Here is a 20,619-nt window from a genome sequence, read left to right on the forward strand (position 1 = left end):
AACTTTGCTTCAAATCACCTGCTGGAGGAGAAGAAGGGGAGGAGGTAGAAGTTACTAAATAATGTCTATGTTGTTCATAAGAGGAAAACAGTAGACAATCATTACCTCTCTCCCAAACAGAGGGGATAAAAGATGTTATAGATAGGAAATGAGGCTGGGTGCAGTGGCTCACACCTGTAATACCAGCACTTTGGGCGGGCAGATCACCTGAGGTCAGGAGTTCAAGACTAGCCTGGCCAATATGGTGAAACCCCGTCCCTACTAAAAATACAAAAATTAGCCAGGTATGGTGGTGGGTACCTGTAATCCCAGCTACTTGGGAGGCTGAGGCAGGAGAATCGCTTGAACCCAGGAGGCAGAGGTCGCAATTGAGCTGAGATGGAGCCACTGCACTCCAGCCTGGGTGACACAGCAAGACTCCGTCTCAGAAAAAAAAAAAAAAGGCCGGGCGCGGTGGCTCAAGCCTGTAATCCCAGCACTTTGGGAGGCCGGGACCGGTGGATCACGAGGTCAGGAGATCGAGACCATCCTGGCTAACCCGGTGAAACCCCGTCTCTACTAAAAAATACAAAAAACTAGCCGGGCGAGGTGGCGGGCGCCTGTAGTCCCAGCTACTCGGGAGGCTGAGGCAGGAGAATGGCGTGAACCCGGGAGGCGGAGCTTGCAATGAGCTGAGATCCAGCCACTGCACTCCAGCCTGGGCGACAGAGTGAGACTCCGTCTCAAAAAAAAAAAAAAAAAAGAAAAGAAAAAAAAAAAAAAAGGAAATGATTAGAACAAAAATACAAACCTTCACAAATTTTTTTTTAAAAAGCAAGCAAGCAAATAAGGTATAACAAACTGAAAAATTATTTATATAAAAGAGCTGAAATGTTAAAATAGATATGAGTGTGAGTCCATGTTTCATTTTACCTCTCTCAGCTTGGCTTACTCTCCAAAATATTTTATATATATCTAGATATCTATATATATATATTTTATATATAGATTATTTATATATAAATATTTATATATATATATATAAATATTTTGGAGAGTAAGCCAGGCTGAGAGAGGTAAAATATATCCAGATATCTAGATATATTTTGGAGAGTAAGCCAAGCTGAGAGAGGTAAAATATATCTAGATATATATATATGAAATCATTCTTGAAGGGCAAGTGTGGTAATTAAATTTATATGATGTGGCTTAAGAGTGTCCAGTATATAATAAGCATTCAACCAAAGCATGGTCTCCAGCCTTCTCATTTAGGAAGGGGCAAAGCTAGGCCGGGCGCGGTGGCTCAAGCCTGTAATCCCAGCACTTTGGGAGGCCGAGGCGGGCGGATCATAAGGTCAGGAGATCGAGACCACAGTGAAACCCCGTCTCTACTAAAAATACAAAAAATTAGCCGGGCGCGGTGGCGGGCGCCTGTAGTCCCAGCTACTCAGGAGGCTGAGGCAGGAGAATGGCGGGAACCCGGGAGGCGGAGCTTGCAGTGAGCCGAGATCGCGCCACTGCACTCCAGCCTGGGCAACAGCGTGAGACTCCGTCTCAAAAAAAAAAAAAAAAAAAAAAAGGAAGGGGCAAAGCTAGGACTTAAGCTTAGGACTGTCTGGCTCCAGAGTTTGCTCTTTCTCTACGATGCTACTGATGGCAGGATGTATTCAATAAGGGGTAAAATTCTAGGGTTTTTAGAGGAGGAGGAATTCAACAGGAAATACTTCATGGAAGACATGGAATTTGAAGATGCAGAGAGTCCAGATGAAGCAGAGGTATGAAGGCAGAAAAAAAATAAACATGATGTCATGATGTGTTGGTGAGGGGATGAAGGGTCTGTCAGATCGGCTTTAGTGTCTTAAACCTGTACTTCGAGCCTTCTTCCATTTTCCAAGGACAGCCTGTAAGCTAAAAACAGATAAAGCCGTTTCTACCAGATGCATGCACTGGTTGGGAGTATGGCTGAAGAGAGTGTCTAAGGATGAGGCCTTGTGTACTCGACAGAAGGGTCCTGACAGCAGAGACTGCACTCCTGTGTCTACCCCCACAGAGTCTAGCAAAGTGCCTGGCCGATACTTATTGCTTGGTAAATGCTGGTGGGCTGAATTAATAAGGTGATGCATAAAACAAAGTTTTTCAAGGACTTTTAAAGACCTCTTCAGGTAACTGCATTTATTGATTTACTACTGGCATCTTTGGGGATAGGTTAGGCTCTTTTAAAATAATCAAGAACTGGCTGGGCGCGGTGGCTCACGCCTGTAATCCCAGCACTTTGAGAGGCTGAGGTGGGCAGATCACAAGGTCAGGAGATCGAGACCATCCTGGCTAACATGGTGAAACCCTGTCTCTACTAAAAATACAAAAAAATTAGCGGGGCGTGGTGGCGGGCACCTGTAATCCCAGCTACTCGGGAGGCTGAGGCAGGAGAATGGTGTGAACCTGGGAGGCGGAGCTTGCAGTGAGTCGAGATTGCGCCACTGCACTCCAGCCTGGGCGACAGAGCCAGACTCCTTCTCAAAAATAAATAAATAAATAAATAAATAAATAAATAAATAAAATGAAATAAAATAATCAAGAACTGTAAATGATTGTTTAAAGCAGCTTAAATCAAAGTTTTATTTCCTGTTCATGTTGTAAGTCAATCACAGGCTGGCAGGAGACTGTTCACTGTGGTCACTCAGGCATCTGCGGGTGATGGAGTAACAAACATCTAAAATATTGTTGATCCGTGTGCCAGAGGAAAGAGAGCTCTGGAGAGTCTCATAATGGCAATTAAATTCCACCAGTAAATGATACATGTTATTTCTCACAATTTATTGGCTAGAACTGTTACATGGCCATACCTTACTTCAAAGGGGGCCACGAAGTGCAATCCTATCATGTGCCTGGAGTATTAATGACTGTCACATTATTTGAAGGGTGGGGGCTCAATTTAGATAGGTCCATAGAAATAAAGGTCCATAGAAATAAGGAGCAGTGCACACTGCACCTGTAATCCCAGCTACTCGGGAGGCTGAAGCAGGAGAATTGCTTGAACCCAGGAGGCGGAGGTTGCAGTGAACCAAGATCGCGTGCCGTTATTGCCCTCCAGCCTGGGCGACAGAGTGAGACTCCGTCTCAAAAACAAAACAAAACAAAACAAAAAAACAGTGCAGAACAGTGTACACTATTATCCCCCTTTTCACAGTTGAGAAAACTGGTGTACCAAGAAGTTGAGTTACTTGCTCAAGCTAACCACCCTGCCATGAAGCACGGAGCCAGGACTCACATCCCCATTTGACTCTAAAGCCTTTACCTATTGCCTTGCATATGTATTTATGTGAAAAGCCTTTGATCCTGCCTCTTCCTCATATCCTTGGAAATGAATCACTATGGAGCCTTACCTTCAACCACAGATTTTATTTCACTGTCTCTGTGTCACAGGCAGAGGGGTAAGTCAGTTTTTTTTAACAAATTAGGCAGAAAAAACCTTTTAAAAAACCTTTTAAAAATCTAGGAGAGAAAACGTTAAAAAGCCTAGATTACACACTTTGCAATATGATATGAGTTTCCCCTCCTGGATCTCCTTCTCTCTTCATCAGCCTTTACTTTGAGATTTCACCCCAAAGAAGCAGGCAGCAGAGGACAGCCCACCAAACTGCCAACTAGGAGTGCAGCCTGGCTCCAGAGAGGGGGCATCAAAGGAAGAAGGAGGAGCCTGACTTTTCTTTCCACGTTGCTATGCCTTTTGAATTGTTTCCGGAGGCTTGGAGTTTGGCAATAAAATAATAATAATAATAGATAGTTCAGAGTTATTCTGGGATATGTGTTCTCCATACCCCACAGGCAAATACCATCTATATGTTTTAAATTTATTTTTTGTTTGACTCACCACAAAAATACTGTTGTACAAGAGACGTTGTATGTCCAAGGAGCTGTCTTTCAAAGTGAATGTCTTTTATTTTGTCTTTGCAAATGGCTAATCACTTTTTTTTTTTTTTAGATAGAGTTTCACTCTTGTTGCCTAGGCTGGAGTGCAATCTTGGCTCACTGAAACCTCTGCCTCCCAGGTTGAAGCAATTCTCCTGCCTCAGCCTTCCGAGTAGCTGGGATTACAGGCATGCGCTACCATGCCCGGCTAATTTTGTATTTTCAGTAGAGATGGGGTTTCTCCATGTTGGTCAGGATAGTCTTGAACTCCCGACCTCAGGTGATCCACCCACTTCAGCCTCCCAAAGTGCTGGGATTACAGGTGTGAGCCACTGTGCCCTGCCGGCTAATCACATTTTATCACAAGTTAGCAGCCTTTCTCTTGGATGGACTGAATTTGAAACAGGTTACAGATTGGGAGAAAGAAGGGCTATTTGCCACCACCACCCTTTATATTTTTTAGGCTATAAAATATTAAAGGCTATGCAACAAGTGAAGATTTTGAAGGAAAAACTTCAAGCAAATGTTAACTCATTTAAAAATATTAGAGTAATTTAAAAACAAAAAGGAATTCCCACATCCCTGCATGTTGTTGGGCGAGACAGTGATGGTTTAAAATGAGATTCCAGAGTCTTCAGGGACTCCCGTTATTCATATGTTAGATCTTCTTTGCCTGTTTTCTCTATTTGTCACTTAAAATTGTTTTTGTTTCTTTGTTCCTTTTTTGATTAAAAAATGTTCTTCTTGGCTGAGCGCAGTGGCTCAAGCCTGTAATCCCAGCACTTTGGGGGGCCGAGACGGGCAGATCACGAGGTCAGGAGATCGAGACCATCCTGGCTAACACGGTGAAACCCCGTCTCTACTAAAAAAATACAAAAAACTAGCTGGGCGAGGTGGCGGGCGCCTGTAGTCCCAGCTACATGGGAGGCTGAGGCAGGAGAATGGTGTAAACCTGGGAGGCAGAGCTTGCAGTGAGCTGAGATCTGGCCACTGCACTCCAGCCTGGGCAACAGAGCAAGACTCCATCTCAAAAAAAAAAAAAAAAAAAAGTTCTTCTTTTGTTATGACATCACTGTTGTGTTTCTTTGCTCTTCTAATTCAACTTCCATTTTATAATAATTATTTAAATTTTGATTTCTTCCCTGAGTTCTATCACATAATTTCTGAGTTTTTCTAATACTAACTGGTATTGTTCTTCATGTCTTGTATCTTTTTTTTTTTTTAATTTTTAAAAACCAGAACTTTTTTTTTTTTTTGAGACAGAGTCTCACTCTGTCATCCAGGCTGGAGTGCAGTGGCGCAATCTTGGCTCACTGCAACCTCTGCCTCCCGTATTCAAGTGATTCTGCTGCCTTAGCCTCCCGAGTAACTGGGATTACAGGTGTCCACCACCATGCCCAGCTAATTTTTGTATTTTTAGTAGAGATGGGGTTTCACCATGTTGGCCAGGTTGTTCTTGAACTCCTGACCTCAAGTGATCCACCTGCCTCAGCCTCCCAAAGTGCTAGGATTACAGGCATGAGTCACCACGCCCGGCCAACCAGAACATTTATTGGGTGACTAATCATCAAAATTCTTTTTTTCTTTTCTTTTTTTTTTTTTTTTGAGATGAATTTTTGCTCTGTTGCCTAGGCTGGAGTGAAATTCTTTTTTTTTTTTTTTTTTTTTTTTTTTTTTTTTTTTTTGAGACGGAGTCTCACGCTGTTGCCCAGGCTGGAGTGCAGTGGCGCGATCTCAGCTCACTGCAAGCTCCGCCTCCTGGGTTCACGCCATTCTCCTGCCTCAGCCTCCTGAGTAGCTAGGACTACAGGCGCCTGGAGTGAAATTCTTAAGATGAACTGGATGCTGCAACAGCTGCCTTCTTGGGTTTAGGTGTTGTTCCTTCACGGGATCCATACCTGAATCTGTGATACACACTTTTTAGGTGCCTTATTTGACTAGCCCTGGTGGTGTTTCATCTTTCAGCACTGGCACTCCAGTTTTACTTCCTCTTGTGCTTGGCAGCGTAGCCACATTTGCCACAGGTTGACTTCTGAAGGTGGTAGGCCTTAGAGGCACAGCGGCAGCACAACGTGTGTATCTTATTGCAATGCTTTCCAAACGATGATGTTCCCTTTGTCTCGCTTCTGTGACTGAGACCAAAGAGGTCTTGTATCATTTAAAAAATTTATTTTATTCTGTTTCAAATAATTAGTTTATAGCTTTCTTTTTCTTTTTTTTTTCTTTGAGATGGAGTCTCGTTCTGTCTCCAGGCTAGAGTGCAGTGGCGCGATCTCGGCTCACTGCAACCTCTGCCTCCCTGGTTCAAGCTATTCTCCTGCCTCAGCCTCCTGAGTAGCTGGGACTATAGGTGCGTGCCACCACGCCCAGCTAATTTTTGTAATTTTAGTAGAGACAGGGTTTCACCATGTTGGCCAGGATGGTCTCAATCTCCTGACCCTGTGATCCACCCACCTTGGCCTCCCAAAGTAATCCAAACAGATTACAGGTGTGAGCCACCACGCTTGGCCAGGTTATAGCTTTCAAAGGCTCAGAGAGCAACCCTGGATAGTTGCAGGCACTTCTGGGTAGTGCTTTCAGCAGCTACAGGGTGCTCAAAACAATAGTTCTGACAGCAGCAGGGGCACCACCCTCAGTAGCTCAGCATTCAGTGTTGTCTCATGGCTCTAATGGAAGTAGTAGCTTCCTGGTATTTGGGCAATAACTCCTTTCTGCTGTTTGCTACTGCAGCCCCGTTCTTTCTTTCCCATACTTTTTCAGCCTTTCCAACAACTTTGTTACCAATTCCCTGCATTAAATCCCCCTTTGATATAGGTATCAAAAGTTGTTGTCCTGAAGAAACACTGTCCAATATAGTTAATTTCCTCCACTCATTCATTATTCATTAAATAAAAATTCATTGATTACTTACTAATGTAATGGGTACTTTGGAAGCAATGATAAACAAGACAAAGTCCCTGCTGTTGTGAAGTTTGTATACTAGTGAGAAGTCAGACAATAAGAAGTAAACAAATACACAAGATGATTTAAGATTGTGATAGGTGCTATAAAAATAGAAGCAGAGGCCAGGCGTGATGGCTGATGCCTGTAATCCCAGCACTTTGGGAGGCCAAGGCAGGCAGATCACCTGAGGTCAGGAGTTTGAGACCAGCCTGGCCAACATGGCAAAACCCTGTCTCTACTGAAAAATACAAAAATTAGCCAGCATGGTAGTATGCACCTGTAATCCCAGCTACTCAGGAGGCTGAGTCAGGAGAATCACTTGAACCCGAGAGGTGGAGGTTCGGTGAGCTGAGATCACGCCACTGTACTCCAGCCTGGGCAAAGGAGTGAGACTCTGTCTCAAAAAAAAAAAATATATATATATATATATAGATAGATAGATAGATAGATAGATGTGGCTTAAACAATAAATAATTATCTCTTGTATAAATGAAATTAGGAGGTAAAGGCAGGTAGCCTAGGACTGATATGGTTGCTGTAAATAATCAAGTCTCCTTTAAGCTCAGTACTTCATTTTCCCTACAGTGTGACCCCCTTTCTGTGGTCCAGTATGGTGCTAGAGCTCCAGCCAACACATCCCAAATCCAGGCAGCTGAATGGAGGATGGGATTAAGAAGAGGCAAAGACCACCGTGCAGAAGCTCCCTTTTAAGGGGGTTTCTAGGAAGCTACCATGCAATACTTTGATTATATTTTATTGGCCTGAACTCAGTCAGCTGGCCACACTAAGCTGCAAGAGAGGCTGGGAAATGTAACTATATGCCCAGTTAAAAACTGGGAGTTCAGTTATTATGAAAGAAGGGGAGAATAGATATTGAAGCAGACAACGAGTAGTCTCTACCACAAGAACCTTAGAACATGAGGTATCTTTATGAACACTCATTTGGACTAATTTTTTTTTTTTTTTTGGACAGGGTCTCACTCTATGGCCCAGGCTGGAGTGTGATGGTGCCATCACTGCTCACTTCAGCCTCAACCTCCCAGGTTCAAGCAATTCTCCTGCCTCAGTCTATGGAGTAGCTTGGACTACAGGTGTGCACCACTACACCTGGCTTATTAAATTTTTTTTTTTTTTTTTTTTTTGGTGGAGATGAGGTCTTACTATGTTGCCCAGGCTGGTCTGAAACTCCTGGCTTGTGATCCTCCTGCCTCAGCCTCCCAAAGTGCTGGGATTACAGGTATGAACCACTGTGCCTGGCCTGGACTAATTCTTTACAAGTTTTCTCCACCACCAGATGGGTCTCTTCACGGCAGAGACTTGATCTATCAGTTGTATTCCCAGTTTGTCCTGCAGTGCTTTAGACACGATTGATAGTAACATGGTTTTGGAAGTGAATAGGATATAATCTTAAAGCATTCAGGAAGCCGTTGTGGGCAAACATTGCAGAGCAGTAGGTGCGATCTCAATTCCTCTCACCAGCCTATGCATTTCTTTAGTCAGTAAATCACTGAATCTATTTCTGTCTTGAGTATTGAATGTTGTCTGTGGCATGTGATTGAGCATGAAAAGGTGTTAGCGATATGCATCCAGGGATCTCACTGAGGTCTAAAGCACTGAGAAGACTTCATTAGGTGAAACTTGGGTTGCTGAAAAACCTTTTTTCTTACCGGCAGTATATTAATGATAATATTTGTATAGCATATTATTTACATCCTCACAGTATCACCAGGATATTTTTATTTTCATCCTTATCTTACAGTTGAAGAAATGGAGGGTCAGAGAAGATAAAAATATTCAATTTAGCAAGGGGCAGATCTGGAAGTAGAAACCAGATTTTATGAAACCAAAGGCATCTCTAGAGAATTTTTTTTTTTTAATTTCAGTAAAATTACTGCGTACCTATTGTGGAGAGGACCACCACATCCTTTGATTTCACTTTTAGGTGACTGATAAAGTAATAGGGAGAAATGAGGGCAAATTATTTTGCTAGCTCTTTCTAACTGCAGAATTCCAATCAATCAATACTGTGGCTGTTATCGGCTTTATAAAAGACTACTATTCCCAGCATGCCTCAAGGCACCTCCAGGAAGACCTCGACTCCCTGCATTCTGTACTTTGGAACTCCGAGTCCCAGAATGCAACACTCCTTCTACTTTCTCCCAGGGGGCCGTCGAGACTACAGTTCCCAGCATGCAGCGCCGCCACGTGCTTCTGGCGCCCCGCTGGACCCTGCTTCGAAGAGACCTTTTGGACGCCACAGGGCGGTTCCTGTAGTTACAGCCCCGTTTGCGGGATGTGTCTGCGCGGCAGTCCTGGCCCGTTGAGCTTGTCCAGACGAGGCCTCGCAGGGATGGGTTGAGGCCTGGGCCGGGCTTCGCTCAGGCAGCGTTTGAGGCAGCCCCAGCAGGGTCCTCCTGGGGCTTTCCTCCCTTTGAACTGCGGTGGCGGGCGGGCTCACTGTCTCCCGTACTCCCTAGACTGGGGGCCGCCATCTCCATGGCCACGGCCGTGAGTGGGCCCTGCGCTGGCAGGTCGCGGGACATACTGTGGCGCGTGAGTGCGGCGTGCACTGCGGCACGCGCTGCCAGGATCGGGCCGGGCGAGGAAGCTCTGACCGCGCGTGCGCGCTGGGCGGGGGAGGGCCAGTCCAAGGGTAGCGTGGAGGGAACGCGTGTGGAAGGCACTACCTGGGGGACTGATTGCGGGGTTGTGGGGCGTCCTGAGTGAAAGCTGGTTACGGGGTAGGAGAGGGGTCCCGAGTGGAAGGAAGTTGGTCAGAACGGGACGGATGTACTGAATGGAGATTGGAATAGGGAGTAAGGCGGAGTTTTACGCAAGGGTACCGTGTCCAGTAGGTGCAAAATAAATAACTGTTTCGTTAAGAAGTGGGAAGGAATGCACGGAATTGGAAAGAAATGTGGCATTAATAGAGGCTGGGGTTAGGGTCCAGTAAGCAGGGCAGGTGTTCTTTGTAAGGTAGAGTGGGACTGAGCTGAGGGTAATAGTACTTCCTCCTTAACAAGTTGTAGAATTAACAGTACTACATCCTTTCTCTGAGTGCAAAGAGAAGAAGAAAGATCCCTTTTGGAAAAGTGCTGCTATCCCAGTGCACTGCCATCTCCCCTGTATTCCAAACTAAAAACTTTTGGGTCCTTAAGTCTTATCTCTTTTTTTTTTTTTTTTGAAACGGAGGCTCGCTCCCTGTTGCCCAGACTGGAGTGCAATGGCGCGATGTCGACTCACTGCAACCCCCGCCTCCCGGGTTCAAGCAGTTCTGCCTCAGCTTCCTGAGGAGCTGGAATTATAGGCACGCACCACCACGCCCAGCTAATTTTTGTATTTTTAGTAGAGATGGGGTTTCACCATGTTGGTCAGGCTGGTCTTGAACTCCTGACCTCAAGTGAGTCATCCACCTCGGCCTCCCAAAGTGCTGAGATGCTATGTTTGAGCCACCGTGCCTGGCTCCTAAAATTTTTTTTTTAAATTATTTTTATAATAGAGATAGGGTATCTTCTCCAGGCTGGCCTTGAAATCCTGGGCTCAACCAGTCCTCCTGCCTCAGCCTCCTAACTATATGGGACATCAGGTGCATGCCATCGTGCCCGGTGCATGTTTAGCATGCATGAGTACTTCATTCCTTTTTGTGGCTGAATAATCCACTGTATGGACATAGCGTATTTTGTTTATCCATTTATCAGTATGTGGGTATTTGGGTTGTTTCCACCCTTGGCTGTTGTGAGCCACCACACCCGGCTGGCAGTGTCTTTTGAGCAAAAAAGTTTTAAATATTGCTGATGTTCAGTTTATATTTTTCTTTTGTTGCTTATGCTTTTGGTGTCATATCTAAGAAACCATTGCCAAATCCAAGATCATGATAGTTTACTCCTATGTTTTCTTCCAAGAGTTTTATAGTTTTAGCTCTTACATGTAGGTCTTTAATCCGTTTTGAGTTAATTTTATATAGAATGTGGAGGCTGGGCACAGTGGCTCAGGCCTATAATCCTAGCACTTTGGGAGGTTGAGGCTGGAGGATCACTTGGGGTCAGGAGTTTGAGACCCCGTCTCTACTGAAAAAAAAAAGATTAGTTGGGTGTGGTGGAGGGCACCTGTAACCCCACCTACTCTACTCAGGTGGCTGAGGCAGGAGAATCACTTGAACCCAGGAGGCAGAGGTTGCAGTGAGCTGAGATGGCGCCATTGTGTCTAGCCTGGGGGACAGAGCGAGACTGTCTCAAAAACACAACAAGAAGAAGAATGTGGGACAGGAGTTGAACTTTATTCTTTTTTTTATTTTAGACAGAGTCTTGCTCTGTCGCCTGGGCTGGAGTGATGCTTGGCTAATTTTTAAAAAAATTTTTTGTAGAGACAGGGATTTACCATGTTGACCAGGCTGGTCTCAAACTCCTGGCCTCAAGTGATCTGCCCGTCCTGCTCTCCCAAATTGCTGGGATACGGGTGTGAGCCACCACGCCCGGCCTCAACTTTTTAGTGGACTGCCTCCTAACTGCTTTGTCTCCTGTTCTTGTCCCTTCTGATCCTTCTTCCTTAAAGCCAGCTTTCAGTAAAAAGACATGTTTTACCTTGAGCAACTTGAATTTGATTGTCACTTCCATGTTTAAAACCCCTCTATATCTTCTTGTATTATTCAGCAGTAAAGATTTTCCTCCTATATGATAGATACTGGCAATTCAAACATGAATAGAATACTACAGTGCAGTAGTTGCCCAGTAAAGGTTCATGTCTGATGATTGTAAATACAGTACACAGGTGGTTCCCATAAAATGTGTACAGCCTTTATATATTAATATAGCTATCAATGAAGCCTAGAGGGACAAGTATTAGTTGCTCTAAAACAGCTGTAAATCAATGCCCACCACCCCTTATACAAAGTATGATATTTGATGTTGCACCTAACTTTGTACTAATGCAAGCATCAGCTCACTGATATTATAAATTCTTTAGTGGTATGTAATGTTATTAGTAGGAGTGAATGTTTGAGTTAATGGATTATGATCTGAGTTAGTGATTAACATCCTGTATGAAAAGATAGGATTTGCATAACTGAAATAATTTAACTGACTTCATGATTGAGGGTTTTTCTTTTTGTTTTTAGGTTTTGGGCTGGAGGATAGTTGCAAGTATTGTTTGGTCAGTGCTGCTTCTACCCCTCTGCACCACAGTATTTATAATTTTCAGCAGGATTGATTTGTTTCATCCTGTACAGTGGCTGTCTGGTAAGTGATACTCAATTTGGAGAGAAAGTTATAGGACCTACTTCTCAACATAAAAATGGCATTATGTTTCAAGCAGTTTATTTTTAATTACTGCCTATGTTATATTGACACATCAAAACATTCACTTTGAGATAATTTTAAGACATCTCCTTCATAACATAAATCACCTTTTTATTATGTAATAAGATTAATAAGCTTGTCAAAGACTATGTGTGATCATAGGAACAAAAACATCATTAGAAGACCCCATAAATGAAAACTTAGTTTCATTTGTTTTTCCTTTGGACAGCTTTATTGAGATTGTTTGTCTCTTTAAAATAGAAAACTGTTCCTGTCATCGATTTGAAATTGTGGGTAGAAAATATGACATGTACCTCTTTTAAAAATACATCTAAATTAAGAGCATTGATTTCTTTTTTTGAAACAGAGTCTCGCTCTGTCACCCAGGCTGAGTGCAGTGGCTCAGTCTTGGCTCACTGCAACCTCTGCTTCCCATCTTCAAGCAATTCTTGTGCCTCAGCCTCGTGAATGGCTGGGATTACAAGCACGCGCCACCATGCCTGTCTGATTTTTGTATTTTTAGTAGATATGGGGTTTTGCCATGTTGCCCAAGCTGGTCTTGAGCTCCTGACTTCATGAAATCCACCTGCCTCAGCCTCCTGAAGTGCTGGGATTACAGGCGTGAGCCACCGCACCTGGCCTAAAATGTGCCTTAAATTCCTTAGAGACTAAATAAGATTACTAAATTTATTAAAAGTAACTTGTTTTCTGTTAACAACTACCCATTATTGCCTGTTTACTGTATGCCAGCTCCTTACGTATATTACCTCTTATCCTTCCTGTAACTGTGTAGTTAAGAGTTATTATTTCTACTTTGTAAATGGGATAACTGAGATTCAGGTTAAATAATCCATGCATAGATACACAGCTAGTGAGTAACTGATTTAGGATTGAAAATTGGTCTTTCTTTTGCCTTGTGAAGTGGGAAGTGAGTTTTTAATTTCTTTTTTCACAAGAAAATGCCAGTTTTCAAGGAGTTGGGACTCTTTACCTATGACCTTTGGAGATAATTGGTGTTAAGTTTCTTGTTGACATATGTCCATCACTTTTTTGATAGGTCCCACTGGTCAGGTGAAATTAAGCCATAAGTCAGCACAGGCATAGCAAATATTTCTTTAGCCACCTTACCTGTGTCTGCTTTACTCACTAATCATGACTCTCTGGTGGCAACCTCAGAGTACTCAGTATTGCATTTGAGAGCCATTACCAATTGTTCACAATTGGCACTGGGGACAAAAACTTTTTGCCATTTCATGGCCAGAGGTTTTTTAATCCTCATAACACTTTCTCTCCAGGTTGGATTTGATTTATGCCATTTTCCTCATCAGAAGCTTGAGTTTAATTGTGGATGCTTAGTAAATATTCCTCATTAATTTAGGTCCATAGGCCAGGTGTGGTGGCTCACCCCTATAATCCCAGCACTTTGGGAGGCTAGGTGGGCAGATTGCCTGAGCTCAAGAGTTCACAACCAGCCTGGGTGTGGCAGCGTGCACCTGTAGTCCCAGCTACTCAGGAGGCTGAGGCACGAGAATTGCTTGAAGGGGGAAGGGGGGCGGAGGTTGCAATTAGCTGAAATCATACCGCTTCACTCCAGCCTGGGTGACAGAGTGAGACTCCGTCTCAAAAAACAAAAAAATTTGGCCGGGCGCGGTGGCTCAAGCCTGTAATCCCAGCACTTTGGGAGGCCGAGACGGGCGGATCACGAGGTCAGGAGATCGAGACCATCCTAGCTAACACAATGAAACCCCGTCTCCACTAAAAATACAAAAAAATTAGCCGGGCGTGGTGGCGGCACCTGTAGTCCCAGCTACTCGGGAGGCTGAGGCAGGAGAATGGCGGGAACCCGGGAGGCGGAGCTTGCAGTGAGCTGAGATCGCGCCACAGCACTCCAGCCTGGGCGACAGAGCGAGACTCCGCCTCAAAAAAAAAAAAAAAAAAATTTAGGTCAATGAATCGTACTTTTAAAAATAAGTGGTTTTATTAAGTCTTAGCCTATTTAGCAAATATGTTCTTATTTCTTTTGTTCATGTTTTTAGGCATAATATATATATTTTTTTAAACTTTGAGATGGAATATCGATTGTTGAACTACTCTAAAATGTGAATGTATTAGTATTTCATGGGGACATCCTGATTTTTTTGTTTTTTAGTTCTGCTCATTTAGATGATGTGTGGATTATTCTATTTCCAAAAATGTTACTTTAGCTATACGAGGTAATTGCATTTATGAAGAAGAGATCTGAAAAATACTCTTTATATTTTAAGAAAAAACTTTGTTGGTATATTACTAAATATGGTACTTCTCTTTCATGTGATTAAATATTTGCATATGCGTGGCTGAGTGGCTCATACCTGTAATCCCAGCATTTTGGGAGGCCGGGGTGGGTGGATCACTTGAGGTCAGGAGTCCAAGACCAGCCTTGACAAAATAGTGAGACGCCATCTCTACTAAAAATACAAAAAATAGCCGTGGCGGGCATCTGTAATCCCAGCCACTGGAAGGCTGAGGCAGGAGAATTGCTTGAACCCAGGAGGCAGAGATTGCAGTGAGCCAAGATTGAGTCACTGCACTCCAACCTGGGTGACAGAGCAAGACTCTGTCAAGAAAGAAAGAGAGAGAGAGAGAGAAAGAGAGAAAGAGAAGGAAGGAGAAGGAAGGAAAGAAGGAAATGTTTGCATATTCTAGTATTTTGTCTAATGTTAACTGGGTCATTTAAGAAATTCTAGTATAATTTTAAAGTACCTGGGGCCAGGCACGAATAACTCACACTGTACCTCCTTTTTTTTTTTTCCCTTTGTTTTTGAAACAGGGTCTTTCTCGGTTGCCTAGGCTGGAGTGCAGTGGCGTGATCACTGCTCACTGCAACCTCAAACTCCCAGGCTCAAGTGATCTTCCCACCTCAGTCTCCCGAGTAGCTGGAGACTACAGGTGTGTACCACCACACCTGGCTATTTTTGTATTTTTGTAGAGATAGGGTTTCGCCATGTGCCCAGGATGGTCTTGAGCTCCCTGGCTCAGTGATCCCCCCATACCCATCCGACACTTTAGTTCTTGAGTTGATATCTCATTGAACCTGTCAGCAGTGTACAATTAAATTCTTGAAGAAAAGATGACCTTTAAAATTAATAATTGTGGTTCAAGCTCTTTTTATATTGCAGTGTACTAAACATGACTACATGACCGAATAACCTTTACTAATTCATCTCTCTTGTGTTTTAGATTCTTTCAGCGACCTGTATAGTTCCTATGTAATCTTTTACCTCCTGCTGCTGTCAGTGGTAATAATAATTATAAGTATTTTCAATGTGGAGTTCTATGCAGGTGAGTTTTCAAATGTTAACCTTCTTAAAAATATCCAAATTTATTTAAGGGAAAACTTAGTACATTTTATGTGTGAATGTGTTTTGTGTCAAAATTTTAAAAATGTATACAGAATCATATGCTTTGAATGTTGTACCTTAAAATTTATTTGGGTGCTACTTTCTGTTTTTAAAATATATTTAGACTTTTTAGGACAAATATGATTCTACTTATATGAAGTATCTGGAGTACTCAGATTCATAGAGAAAGAAAGTAGAATGCTAGCCTAGGGGAGGGGAGTGGAGAATTGCTGTTTAATGGGTAGAGTTGTGAAAGATGGAAACATTTGGGAGCTGGATGGTGGTAATGGTTGTACAACAATATGAATGTACTTATGCCACAGAACTTTGTACTTTAAAATGGTTTGAATTGTGAATTATGTTATTTTACCACAATAAAAAAATTTAGACCTTTTAATAGTATTAAAGCTGTGATTTAATAGATACATTATAAAAAGAATTCCTTTATAGGGAAGACCAGGTGATTTCTAAGTTGTTTTTTTTTTTCAAATGTAATAATCTATAATACTGTGATTAAAAAAACTTTGTGTTTTTCTTTGGAGAATCACCTGCTGGATTCTAGAGCTTTTAATTTTTCTGTTTCTCTTCATACTCTTTCTGCCTTTTCATATTCCTTGAGTCTGCCCTTAAGATACAAGTTGTGGCAGATTTCACATAAGGAAAAAAATATACAATAAGTATAGCATTTTCCTTTTTTTGTTGTTTTTTTGTTTTTTTTTTTGAGACAGAGTCTTGCTCTGTCACCAGGCTAGAGTGCAGTGGTGTGATCTCAGCTCACTGCAACCTCTGCCTCCTGGGTTCAAGTGATTCTCCTGTCTCAGCCTCCCGAGTAGCTGGAATTACAGGCATGTGCCACCACACACGGCTAATTTTTGTATTTTTAGAAGAGACGGCGTTTCACCACGTTGGCCAGGATGGTCTTGATCTCTTGACCTTGTTGTGATCCGCCCTCCTCGGCCTCCCAAGTGCTGGGATTACAGGCATGAACCACTGCGCCTGGCCAATTTTCCTTTTTTTTTTAATTTAAAAACATTTTTTTAAATGTACATGTTCAATGTGTACTAACATGTCTAAACCTTAGTTTATCATAATGACATGTTTTAGATTTTACATTTCATTGATTATATGAATATTCTGTTTATTGATTTATTTATTATTATTTTTGAGATGGAGTCTTTCTCTTTCTCCCAGGCTGGAGTGCAGTGGCACAATCTCAGCTCACTGCAAGCTCCGCCTCCTGGGTTCACGCCATTTTCCTGCCTAAGCCTCCCGAGTAGCTGGGACTGCAGGTGCCCGCCACCATGCCCGGCTAATTTTGTTTTTGTATTTTTAGTAGAGACGGGGTTTCACCATGTTAGCCAGGATGGTCTCGATCTCCTGACCTTGTGATCTGCCCGCCTCGGCCTCCCAAAGTGCTGGGGTTATAGGCGTGAGCCACCACGCCTGGCCAATTTTTTTTTTTTTTGAGACGGAGTCTCGGTCTGTGGCCCAGGCTGGAGTGCAGTGGCCGGATCTCAGCTCACTGCAAGCTTCGCCTCCCGGGTTTACGCCATTCTCCTGCCTCAGCCTCCCGAGTACCTGGGACTACAGGCGCCTGCCACCTCGCCCGGCTAGTTTTTTGTATTTTTTAGTAGAGACGGGGTTTCACCGGATTAGCCAGGATGGTCTCGATCTCCTGACCTCGTGATCTGCCCGTCTCGGCCTCCCAAAGTGTTGGGATTACAGGCTTGAGCCACCGCGCCCGGCCTTTTTTTTTTTTTTAAGAGAAAACAGATGCAGTGGGATCATAGAATACTCAGACCGGGAGGATTTTTTTTTTTTTTTTTTTTGAGACAGAGTTTCGTTCTTGTTGCCCAGGCTGAAGTGCAATGGCATGATCTCAGCTCACTGCAACCTCTGCCTTCCGGATTCAAGCGATTGTCCTACCTCAGCCTCCCGAGTAGCTGGGATTACAGGCATGCACACCACACCCAGCAAATTTTTTCTGTTTTTAGTAGAGATGAGACTTCTCTCTGTTGGTCAGGCAGGTCTCAAACTCCCAACCTCAGGTGATCGGCCTGCCTCGGCCTTCCAAAATGTTGGGATTACAAGTGTGAGTCTCCGCACCCAGCCTACGTCATTTTCCTTTTTAGCTCCTCAGTACTTCCTTGTAAAATATGGTGTAAAATTTTAAATTCTAACTCAGGATGTTACAGTACTTATCCTTTTCCCTTGCTTGCTTTCTTTTTTTGGTCTACAAGACGGAGTGTAGTTTTGTCGCCCAGGCTGGAGTGCAGTGGCGCGATCTTGGCTCATTGCAACCTCCACCTCCCAGGTTGAAGCAATTCTTCTGCCTCAGCTGCCTGAGTAGCTGGGATTACAGGCATATGCCACCACGCCTGGCTAATTTTTGTATTTTTAGTAGAGATGGGGGTTGGGCAGGCTGGTCTTGAACTCCTGACCTCAAGTGATCTGCTTGCCTTGGCCTCCCAAAGTACTGTGATTACAGACGTGAGCCACTGGGCCTGGCCTTGCTTTCTTTCTTTCTTTTTTTTTTTTTTGAGATGGAGTCTTGCTCTGTTGCCCAGGCTGGAGTGCAGTGGTGCGGTCTTGGCTCACTGCCACCTCCGCTTCCCGGGTTCAAGTGATTCTCCTGTCTCAGCCTCCTGAGTAGGTGAGATTACAGTTGCCCACTACCACACCTGGCTATTTTTTTGTATTTTTAGTAGAGACGGGATTTCACCATATTGGCCAGGCTGGTCTCAAACTCTTGACTTTGTGATCTGCCTGCCTCGGCCTCCCACAGTGCTGGGATTAGAGGCGTGAACCACTGCACCCAGCCTGCTTTCTTAATTCCTCTCTATTGGCTGGTAGGCTTTTTCCATGCCAGCCCTGTTCGAAACTCTTTGGCTTACAGCCACACTTAAACAGAGTGTTCTTTCATACTCTCCCTTGTGCGTGGGTCATCTTCTGTATGTAATATGTCAGTTGAGGGGTCCCCAGCCAGTCCTTCTTAAAGCCTGACTATTCACTTTGGCTCATTCCTTCGGTAACCATCCCTTATGCATTTACTATGTGCCATGCATTGTGTGAGGAGAAGAGAGAAATGATACGGTTCCATCTTTCTCCAGAGGATCGTGGTTAATGGAGAGACAGACAGTAAATATGAAGCATATTTGATTATAGTACATTGGATGGTAAGAGCTTATATAGGAGCACCACTTGCCCCAGCATGGGGGAACTTGAGGAGATGATGCTTAAACCAAGCCTTGCAGGATGAGTTGAATTAAGTAAACAAAGAAGGAATATGATGTTCTAGAGAGAAGGTATAGCGTATAAAAAGGCTTAGTGATATGAGAGGATTTGGTATATTTAGAGTGTTACAAGTTAGTTGCACAGTCAGTAGGACCTTGTGGGCATTTCTGGTAGGGAGGGAGAGGTGATAGGAGCCTCTTCCTCAAAGTGTAAAGCACCTGAAACTTGTCCCTTCATACTTAATTTTCTACCTCCTGCCATCTCTTTACTTTGAGTATAGTAAGAGGAAAATACCTGCATAGATAGATCAGGGAACCCTAGGCTAGCTGTTTCCAAAGGTAAACATCCCTCATGTCCTACACATACTTGCCTCCCTAGCTCATTTGCAGAAAATGTTTTTGGATTGTCTGAAGGGTATTAAAAATCCCCATATAAGCATTTATCTTAGCATTTATGTTGTCAGTATTTACCTTCTTTATGGTTTTTTTTTTCGTAAGTGGACTATATATTGACAGTTTCAAATGCTGATGGTAGGAGCTCTTTTTAAAAAGTAGGCCAGGCATGGTGGCTCATGCCTGTAATCTCAACACTTTGGGAGGCCAAGGTGGGTGGATCACCTAAGGTCAGGAGTTTGAGACCAGCCTGGCCAACATGGTGAAACCCTGTCTCTACTAAAAATACAAAAACTAGCTGGGCATAGTGGCAGGCGCCCATAATCCCAGCTACTTGGGAGGCTGAAGCAGGAGAATCGCTTGAACCCGAGAGGCAGAGGTTGCAGTGAGCCAAGATCGTGCCACTGCACTCAAGCCTGGGCAACAACAGTGAAACTCCGTCTCAAAAATAAATAAAATAAGATAAAATAAATAAATAAATAAATAAAAAAGTCAGTATTCAGGAGCTGAGCCCAGTCACTCTCCCACACTGCAAGACCATTGCAGTAGTCCATATATGAAAAAAAAAGTCATTACTCTTTTATGGTGCTTACGAGAATACTAGGATAGGCACTATTTGAACTATTAGGAAATTTTAATGAAAAATGTTAATCATGCTGCCCTTAGGTTTCATCTCTAGATTCTTTGGATTTTTTTGTGTCTGTTTATTCATGCTTTCCTCAAATTTTTTTAACTTAGAATTTTTAACTTTACATTTTTCTGTTTTGTGTTTTACATTGATTGTGGGTTTCTTTCTGCTTTTGGAGCATTTGTGCCAGGATGAGAGGGGACAGTTTAGATCCTCTAACTGCATATGCTGCAGATTATAAAGCCACAGTAATGTGTTTCCTTTGCAGTTGTGCCTTCTATTCCTTGCTCCAGACTTGCTCTGATAGGGAAGATCATTCATCCTCAGCAACTCATGCACTCATTTATTCATGCTGCAATGGGAATGGTGATGGCCTGGTGTGCTGCCGTGATAACCCAGGGCCAGTACAGTTTTCTCGTGGTCCCCTGCACTGGTACTAACAGGTAATATTAAATATATTTTTCCTTAGGAACTTCGTTTAATTACTAAGCCAAAGGTGACCTATATAGGTTAATCCTATGAGTAATCTTTGCTTTCCAGACTTCTGTAAAAGGTGCTTTTTTGCATACATCAAATGTTTTTAATATTTTATGTTTATTGAATTCAGCAATTAAAAAAACATTATGTGCAAGGTGCTATGCGATTTATGAGAGTGATTCAAACATAGACTATAAGATCCTTGAGAGTTGAGAACAATAGAGAAATTAAGACATGGATGCAGAGGAATGTAATAGGATGAAGAAAGTGAGATGTGCAGACAAAACCTGTGGAAGTTCAGAAAACAAGAGGGATCCACACATGTTCTTGGAGGAGGTAGCATTTGGTTGGAGTTTGAAGGAAGGGTAGTATGGAAAGAATGA

General features: G+C 43.1%; 1 protein-coding gene and 1 pseudogene across 3 annotated transcripts in view; one reads left to right on the forward strand and one right to left on the reverse strand.

Annotated features, from left to right (window-relative positions):
- Positions 1–5,544: 5,544 nt before the first annotated feature.
- LOC123572762 (large ribosomal subunit protein eL37 pseudogene) lies at positions 5,545–6,254 on the reverse strand (annotated as a pseudogene).
- A 3,036-nt stretch (positions 6,255–9,290) lies between these two features.
- NDC1 (NDC1 transmembrane nucleoporin) overlaps positions 9,291–20,619 on the forward strand; it is a 66,699-nt gene continuing 55,370 nt past the window's right edge. For 2 of the 3 annotated variants that reach the window (XM_045370711.2, XM_074006252.1), the window contains exons 1-4: positions 9,291–9,384; positions 11,945–12,065; positions 15,345–15,446; positions 20,028–20,202. In XM_045370711.2, the coding sequence (XP_045226646.1) occupies positions 9,328–9,384; positions 11,945–12,065; positions 15,345–15,446; positions 20,028–20,202 (455 nt within the window). In that variant the 5' untranslated portion in view covers positions 9,291–9,327. Of the gene's footprint in view, positions 9,385–9,475; positions 9,683–11,944; positions 12,066–15,344; positions 15,447–20,027; positions 20,203–20,619 lie in introns of those variants that run through there. The other variant, XM_045370715.3, reaches the window with a different exon arrangement.

This window comes from Macaca fascicularis, chromosome 1 (genome assembly GCF_037993035.2).
Source record: "Macaca fascicularis isolate 582-1 chromosome 1, T2T-MFA8v1.1".
Lineage (NCBI taxonomy): Eukaryota > Metazoa > Chordata > Mammalia > Primates > Cercopithecidae > Macaca > Macaca fascicularis.